At 38.1% G+C, this 9,044-nt stretch overlaps 1 protein-coding gene across 1 annotated transcript in view; it reads left to right on the top strand.

Moving 5' to 3' along the window:
• The window catches only part of TDRD6 (tudor domain containing 6), a 24,801-nt gene extending 18,194 nt beyond the window's left edge, over positions 1–6,607 (top strand). Inside the window, exons 3-5 of the mRNA XM_007936297.1 lie at positions 612–701; positions 5,296–5,359; positions 6,564–6,607. Coding sequence (XP_007934488.1) covers positions 612–701; positions 5,296–5,359; positions 6,564–6,607 — 198 coding nt within the window. The remainder of the gene's footprint in view (positions 1–611; positions 702–5,295; positions 5,360–6,563) is intronic.
• The last annotated feature ends 2,437 nt before the right edge of the window (positions 6,608–9,044 follow it).

Raw genomic sequence — 9,044 nt, 5'->3', positions numbered from 1 at the left:
CTAGGGTCAAGCCTCCATGTACTTCTTCAGCCCTACATCTTCCTATGTTATATTTGTACTTTATATTAGGTGCACATTAAACTTTTTGAGTTCTCTTATATATATACCACTTGGTTTGATTACTTCAGTGTCTTCAATAACGCAGCTCAATTTGCCATTCCATCCCATTCTCAAACTGGTTACCTCCTAGTTATCTTTAAAGTTTCTTCCAGAAACCATTCACTAGCACTATTTTCTAAACCTCCCCATTGCCACCCTCTTTCAGCAAAAGAGCTTTTTACCTATATATTACTATTCTACCTCCTCCTGTAGAAGTCTGTACTTTGTATTTGCATTGTATTACCTGCTTAGAGGTGTGTTTCTCCACTAGATTTTGAAATTCTAGAGGCAAGATCTAAATTTTATCCTTCTTTGAGCTCCGGAGATAGATGCTCAATATAATATGTTGCAGTAAGTACTACTGAGTTTAAACATAAGATTGAAGCTTAATAAAATAATTTTCATATTTAAATGAAATATTTTATTTAAACAAGAATTATTGTGGTATATAAATTAGTTACAGTTTTTGGAACTTGCTAACGTTTTTTTAAATTTTCTCTTTTATCTTAAAGGTTTTGAACCTTTCAAATGGTGTGGAGGAAATAGTAGATCCTGAGAATGTCTGGAATGGCATACCCAGCTTTGATAAGAGTCCATCTGAGGTATAAAATTATGTTATTGTTAATTAAGGAGAGCATTGCTCTTCATTTTGAATGGTAACTTAAAAAACTATTCCCGAAGTCCTTGTGTTAGGATAATTGAGAAAAATATTATCATGTAACAACAACAATTTTAAAAAATCAAGGTTTCTCGATGTTAGGACAAACTAATTATTAATGCTTTAATACTTGAATTTCACTTTGGGATTAAGAAAATGAAAATTATTTGATGTCATGACTTTTGAAAAATAAATTGCTGGTGCAGAAAATCTGAAAAATATGGCAAAGTTAAAGGGGAGAAATAATACTGACATGTAATCTGCTCATCCCCACACAAACCAGGTTACCAATTTGCTTTTATTTAGTAATTTTAAAAATTTGTATGGAATATAAGTGTATCATTGACATATTTAGGAGCTCTAATGGCACAATGGTTAAGTGCTTTGCGACCCACTGACTTGGTGATGTGCTTCTGTAATGAGTACGGCCAGGAAAAGCCTATGCAGCAGTTCTGCTCTGTCACATGGAGTCATTATGAGTTGCAATCAACTTAACAGCACCCAACAACATCTACATACTTGGTCATAGTTGTCTCTGGTTGTTTGAGCTTATCCTTTTTGGAATTAACTTCCCTTCCTGCTTTTATAATTTTGTCTGATAGTTCCAACATTTGGTCATCTCAGGGTTTGTGTCTGTTGATTATCCTTTCCCTTGAGAAATCGTTAGATTTTCTTGATTCTTTATATATTGAGTAAGTGTGAATTTTATCCTGAACCTTTCAAATATTACATTGTAACTTTGGTCTTATTAAAATCTTCTGGAAAATATTGGAAGTTTTGTTTTATCAGGCAATCAACTCAATTACGTTCAGACTGCAAGTTTTATCTCTCTTTAAGTGGTTCCAATGTCAGTTTAGTCTGAAAAACCTTTGTGATGTTGTTTTGGTCTTCCCAGCACATGAGCCACTCAGGGGTTATTCTGGGACTTGGACAGTGATTTATATATATTGTAGTTCAGTTGTTGAAGACTTTGCTATGCCTACATGGTTTTGTTTTGCACACGCAGAGCTCAGGGATGACCCTGGAACTTACAGCAGTTCATATGAAGTATTACCCATTGCTGTCAAGTCAATTCTGACTGATAGCAACCATATAGGACAGAGTAGAACTTCCCATTAGGGTTTCCAAAGCTGTAAATCCTTACAGTAGCAGACTGCTAAATCTTTCTCCTGTGGAGTGACTGGTGGATTTGAACTGCTGACCTTTCGGTTTGCAGCTGAGTACTTAATCACTGTACCACCATGGCTTCATATAAAGTACTAGGAGTTCAAATGCATAGTGCCTAAGTCACTTGACTGCTAACCAGAAGGCTGGTGGTTCAAACACACCAGCCACTCCTTGGGAGGAAGATTGGACAATCTACTTCCATAGTGATACTACCTCAGAAACCCAAGGAGGGCTCACTATGAGTCAGATCTGACTCGACGGCAGTGAATTTTTTTCCTCTTTGAGATTTTCTCCACATGTTCTTGCAAGGCCACACTAAGGAAAAGAGGATGCACAAAAGTGAGGTTAAAGAGAAGTTTTTATTCTGAGTTTCCGGGGGAGGTTTACGGGTCCCTGAGAGGGGCCCGGGCGAGATTCACGGGTCCCTGAGGGGGGCCCGGGAAGTTGCACCGCCTGGCTGGGGAGGTAGGGTTTATAGTCTTGTGGAGGAACTAAGTGGGGACACTAAGGAAATGGTGGGGTCCAATTAGCTGTTAGCATGGGTCTATACTTAATTAGCATGAGGGGGCTTCACAAGAGGAAGTTTGTCACTGCATGGGACTTTCCAGTCTGGGTGGGTTCTGTCACTTTGGTTGTCTTATCAGGCTGTCTCATCAGGGCTTGACACCCGGAGGAAGCTGTTAACTGAAATGTTGGTGGCTTAGGTTTGCTTCGGCCTAACAGTTCTGACTGCCAGGATTTTCTTTTTCCAGTTCCCAAGGGCCCCTTTTTCTCTTTCCTCTGGCCAGCAAGCTTGTTTCTCTCATGGTTTCCCTCTGTGCTGTTGTGTAAACCAAAACCCCAACCAAAAGGCAGCTCTGGTGGCATAGTGCCTAAGACATTTGACTGCTAACCAGAAACCTGACTGTTCAATCCTCAGAAGGAAGATTGGGCAATCTACTTCCATAGAGATAGCCCCTCAGAAACCCAAGGAGTGGTCTTTCCATATAATTGAGCCTGCTTTTAGGGTGAAGCAGATGGAAAAAATAGAGAGAAAAAAGTCATGAGAATTCTCACTACCACAAGCTCTCCAGACAACAGAGCCTGCAGTTCCCAGCTTTACTGGGTAGAGGGATTAAGTCTTCTCTTGGACTTTTAGGAGCCGCTTTGTTGGTGTAGTGGTTAAGGCATTTGGCTGCTAAACAAAAAGTTGGTGCCTCTGACCCACTGGCTTCTATATGGAAGAAAGATGAGGCAGTTGGCTTCTGCAAAGATTTACAGCCTTGGAAACCCTATGGGGATTGCTGTAAGTTGGAATAGACTTGATAGCAGTGAGTTCATTTTTTTTTTTTTGGTTTGCACTACCGCTAAGGAGCCTCAGTAGTGCAGTGGTTGAGTGCTTGGCCTCAAACTGAAAGTTCAACAGTCCGAACCCACCAGGTGCTCCACTGGAGAAAGATATGCTTCTGTGGAGATTACAGCATTGAAACCCTATGGGGCAGTTCTACTCTGTCCTATAGGGTCATTATGAGTCAGAATCAATGTAATTGCAGAGTTTGGTTGTTTGGGATTTGTATTACCACAGCTGCTCCCAGGCAGTGGCTGTGCCTACCTTCAGGGCAGGGCTAGAAGATAAAACAGAAAACACAATTTGGGGATCCACTCAGTCTCTAGCATCCAGGAGCCCCTTTTTCTTACCTTCTGGCTAAAGATAGAGGGTTTGTTCCCGAGTTTTTGCTGTCACCTGTACAATTCTGGAGGGACCTCTGGTGGCATAGTGGGAAGGCATTTGAATGCTAACCAGAAGGTCAGTGATTCAAAATCACCAGCTGCTCTGTGGGAAGAAGATGGGGCAATCTACCTTGTAAAGATGTACAGCCTTGGAAGCCCAATGGAGTCACTATGAGTAGGAATTGAATCGATGGCAGTGGGTTTGCTTTGGGTTTTTGGTATACAGTTCTGAATTTGGTCCACTCTTTGGTCAAAACCACGAGACAAAACCAAAACCAATAAACCAAACTCACTGCCATCTTCCTTCCGAGGAGTGGCTGGTGGGTTGGAACTGCCAGCTTCCTGCTTACCAGTCAAATGCCTTAGGCCGTACACTGTGAGAGCTCCATGATGTGATACAAAAGGGAAGAAAAGGTGAAACTCACTTCTGTTATGTTATTAAAGTCTATTATGTTATTCAAGTGTTTACTTTGGTCCTCAATCTGTCCATTTACTTTTCAGAGTCTTCAGGTAGTTGCTTTTTTGTATTCTATCTAGAATATATAGCTGTAATCAATGGAAGAGAGAAGCTGTCATCACATTACTTCATCTTGGCTGGTACCCGAACACCATAAATAATTTTTGATAGCTGTATAATATTGCTTGATATTATTGTGCCATAATTTATTACATTCTAATCTTTTTCACCTTGAAGCTTTCACATATTTATATACGTGCAGGATCCTGTTTGGATGGACTCTCCTACACCTGCCACATAGAAGAGGACCATGTAGGACTATGTAAAGAAGTGAACATAAAATAATACAGATACAAGAACCACTGGCTTTAACTAAGCTAATTAATACTGGAAACTACTTATGAGTGAGGCTTTAAATTTTTTTGATTTGGTTATAAATGTAATTTGAATGATCCCCTCCTCAAATTTAAGCAATTTTTTAAAAAATTATATATCAGATCACCATGATCTGAGAGTCTTTCTGATAACCCTTTTCTTAGTTTTTTTTTTCTCATCTGAGCTATTTAATTTCATCATAAGTATGTTTCATTAATTTCTGTATCACATCATGCGTGGAAATGATGCTATTAGTTATTGAAAGGAACTTAGGGAAAATTACCCTCTTCATTAAGTCTTTGGAGTCCTTGGGCGGTGTAAATGGTTAATGCACTTGGTTGCGAACTAAAGGTTGGAGATTTGAGTCCATCCAGAGGCATCTTGGAAGAAAGGCCAGGCTATCCACTTCCAGAAAGTCTGCTACAGAAAACCCTCTGGAGCACGACTCTGCGGACACACATGGGGTCGCTATGAGTCAGAATCAACCTGACAGCGACTGATGGTGGTATTAAGCCTTTAATATAACACCTGTGGCCCACCTGATGTATTTAAATAGCAGCCCTTTTTCAGGGACTTGAAAGTTAAAAATTGAACAAAGGGTACTATTCTCTGTAAAGAGTGGTCAGTGCAGGTGTTCCAGGGAAATTAGTATTGAATAACAGAAAATGTACTTGAGGTGATTCTTAACTATAAAATCAGTTTTATTTGGAATACTTTTTGTTGTTTACCTTTTTTTTTCCCTGAGTTATCTATGGTTCCCTTTTTAATTTTAATTGTTTTGCACTAGTAATAAAAAAATTGGGACTAATCCAGTTGTTTCTTTTGTTAGGCTGTATTCCAAACAGTGGGAAAAGATCTTTACCTCATGTCGCTGGATGATACTGCAATTAAAGGTAAGTTGTGTTTTTCAAACAAAATGCCTTTGTCACTCAGAATCATCAAGTCTTAGAGATACCATCACCTTGAACTTCTCAAACAAAAATGATATATTAATTTTCCTGGAGTAGAGGGGAAAAAAAAAAAAAGATGCCTTAGCTAAAAATACTAAATAAACTTATGGTGATAACCAAGGAGATTTCTTAAAATATCACAGGAAATTTGTTTATTGACCTAATTAAGCTTGAAAATGAAATTGTGAATCTGATAAATGCCTTATTTAAAGGATTTCAAACCATTTTCTTGGGGTCAGTTAAGTCATATGTTTAAATGATCTTTGTATGTTAAATAATCTCTTGGAATTTGTTTCTGATTTTAGTTTATATGCATGACAAATAAGGAGTTCTAGTGGTGCAGTGGCTAAAGCATTCTTCTGCTAACCAAAAAGTCAGTGACTCGAACCCACCAGTCACTCCATGGGAGAAAGATGAGTCAGTCTGCTTCTGTAAAGTTTACAGCCTGGGGAACACGATGGGGCAACTGTGCTCTGTCCTATAAGTGGGTTTGGTTTTTGGACTATACATAACAAAATTAAGTATGTTGAATGTTCCTGGTTATTTTATGATATTTCTCTTAAATAGCACATTGGTTCATAGAAGTGAGGCATGGTAAGAATGAAATTAGCTCTTGGTGGCTTTAGTATGTGAAAAGACACACTAAACAGAGGTCAAAGAACCAATTTTTTATAAACTTTATTAACATTGTCCTAGTAAAGTAGAAAATATGGCAATTTCATATTTCAGAGAAATTCTTTTTGATAATAGTTACCACATGAGAATCAAAATACATACTTAAGAGGAAAAAAATTAATTCTATAGAAATAATTCACCATAGAAATTAGAATACTCATCAGCTGCCTGCCCCAACCTTTTTGTTGTTGTTGTTATGTGCTGTCGAGTTGGATCTGACTCATAGCGACCCCTCCTTGGGTTTCTGAGGCAGTATCACTACGGAAGTAGATTGCCCCATCTTCCTTCCAAGGAGTGGCTGGTGGTTTTGAACTGCTAGCCTCCTGGTTAACAGTCAAGTGCCTTAGGCACTATGCTACCAGAGCTCCCTCCCAACCTTTTTAGAGGACATCAAATGCTTTATGGTTGTATCCATGTAATTTTCTTATGTTTCTTTTTCTTTTCTTAACTTAAAATCTTTCTCTTGTTTTAGGAAAGGGTTCCAGAGATGGTACAGATCTAACTGTGGATCCATAGATGTGGCCAGTCAGACAGCTCTTAAACAAATGAATCTTGCCCCAACCCACAGAGTATTTGAGAAAATTGTGAGCAAGTAACCATAAGAAGTTGTCATTAAAAATAATAATAATAATAATTGATATGTGCCTAAAACAAAATAAGTCTCACATTGACTGTTTATAGTGATATGAGTACATATACAGATCTGGGATCTTTGCTCTTCCTTTAAATATCTTATGTTTTCAATCAGCTGGGAAGATTTATTTTGCTAAACAATTTGTTAACACATTTACTTATATCTCAGGAATCTATTTTGGTGTATTTTGAATATAATGTTTAAAATAAAATAGAAAAATATAGGTTATCACAAATATATGATACTACTTAGGAGAATGGCTTTGTTAGTAGTAACTACTGCAGAATTTTTGTTTTGTTTTTTAAGCTTTGCCTTGTCTGTCTAGTTAAACATTTTATTAATATTTTGTTTGAATTTATTTAAATTTTATTTGTTAAGATTTAAATAAAGTTTCTCCTTAAAGATGTAGTGGTCTTATTTCATTAAAAAGGAAGTCTTAAATAGCTATGTTTACATAGCTCCTCCTTTATAATTGGGAAAAGCATAGTAATATTATATATTAGCTCTTATGTGTTAGGCATTCAGCTCAAATGCATATTTTTAAGTGTATCTCTTTCCTCCTGACAAGTGTGGCAAGGAGAAACCACACTGCCCCTTCAAAATTTCATTGAGAAATCTCCTCAGCCTAATACCTGACTTCATCATTTAGAAGCCCTCCTTTTCATCAAACATTTGAACATAGTTCAGACAAGTTTTTTGCTACTTTATAAAAAGTTTCATCCTTCTTACATGTTCACCATTTCCTTTTACAGCCTCAGCAGAAGAACTTTTAGTGTCCATATTTCTAGAAACAACATGTTCATGGCAATAGCAGCTTCTCTCACAGTGTTCAGTTCTTTCTGTGCATTCATCAGAATCTCCCTTAATTTCGATAATTCTACCAAAAGTCTCTTCAAGGCAGTGTAGGATTTTACTTTCAGATTAATCAGAATTCCCCTAGCCTCTGTCCCTTACCCAATTCCAAAACCCATTACACATTTTAGGGGTTCATTAGAGCAGCAACCACACTTCTCATTACCAAATTCTGTCTTAATTTCCTGGCGCAGCTATAACAGAAATGCAAGTGGTGACTCTAATGAACAGAATTTGTTTTTGCACAGTTAAAGAGGCTAGGAGTCTGAATTCAGGGCCTGGGCTCTAGGAAAATGCTCTCTAGCCACTGGATCTGGGAGATCTTTTTCTCTTTCAGCATCTGTAGCCTTGATGTTCCTTCCTTGTTTTCTTGGTGATACTTCTGTAGAATCTGTCTTTCCCTGTTTGTACTTCCTTCTGTTTTTAATCTGCTCTTTTTACAACTCAGAAGTAGTTAAGTTTTAATACACACCCTCGTTAATATGGTCTAATTAATATAACAAAGAAACTCCTATTCTGAGATGGGATTACATCCACAGGTAATAGGATCAGGATCACAACACATCTATTTGGGGGACATAATTCAATCCATATCAGTGCCTGAAAAGGAATAGGCACTCAATAAATGTTTCTATCTTTTCTCTGAAAAAGACTCAAGATGCACTGTTTTTTTTTTTAAACTTTCACTCACTGGATTAGTTATTTAGTCCTTTTCAGCATCAGTATATGCCACCAACAAAGGACTCTAAAAAAGTTCTATTGAATTGGACATCAATACAATCGGAATATTTATCCATTTCTAAAATGAGTAGGGAAAAGATTTGGTAAGTGAAACGATGGGTCTCTCCTCATCCACAGCAAACAAGAATGAAGAAAACCAAAGACCCGTGGAAACAATTAGTCCCCAGGACTGGTACACCATGTGATCCTTAGCCGATATGACTATGAGATCAGAAGAACTGGATGGTGCCCAGCCACCACTGTCAACCAGTTGTAGGGGTATCTACGTAGGCGATCCTGGATAGAGTGGGAGAACAATGTGGAACAAAACTCAAAATCATAAAAAACGAAAAACAAAAGATGGGACCACGTTTGCTGATCTGACAGAGTCTGGTAGAACCCCTGAGTACCCTTCAGGTCTAGAATTGAACCCACTCCTGTGGCTTCCAGCCAAACAAAAGACAGGCATATAAGCTGAACATTTACATTAGGTAGATACATTCCTTGGAGAGATCAATCATGGGAGAATAGAAGGGCTGTGTAACCACAAGGAGACAGCTCAGGGGGCAGGGGTGCATGGGAGGGAAGGACATAGGGAAGAGGTACCTATGGGGAAGAAGTAGGAGGGGAGCTGTTGCATTGTGGGAAATTGCAGTCAATGTCATGAGACAAAGTGTATGTGAACTGCTGAATGGAAAATGAATTTTCTCTGTAAACTGTCACCCAAATCACAATAAAAATTGAAAA

This window comes from Orycteropus afer, unplaced genomic scaffold (genome assembly GCF_000298275.1).
Source record: "Orycteropus afer afer isolate SDZICR_OR568_19922 unplaced genomic scaffold, OryAfe1.0 scaffold00034, whole genome shotgun sequence".
Lineage (NCBI taxonomy): Eukaryota > Metazoa > Chordata > Mammalia > Tubulidentata > Orycteropodidae > Orycteropus > Orycteropus afer.
This window is presented reverse-complemented; position numbering and strand designations above follow the sequence as displayed.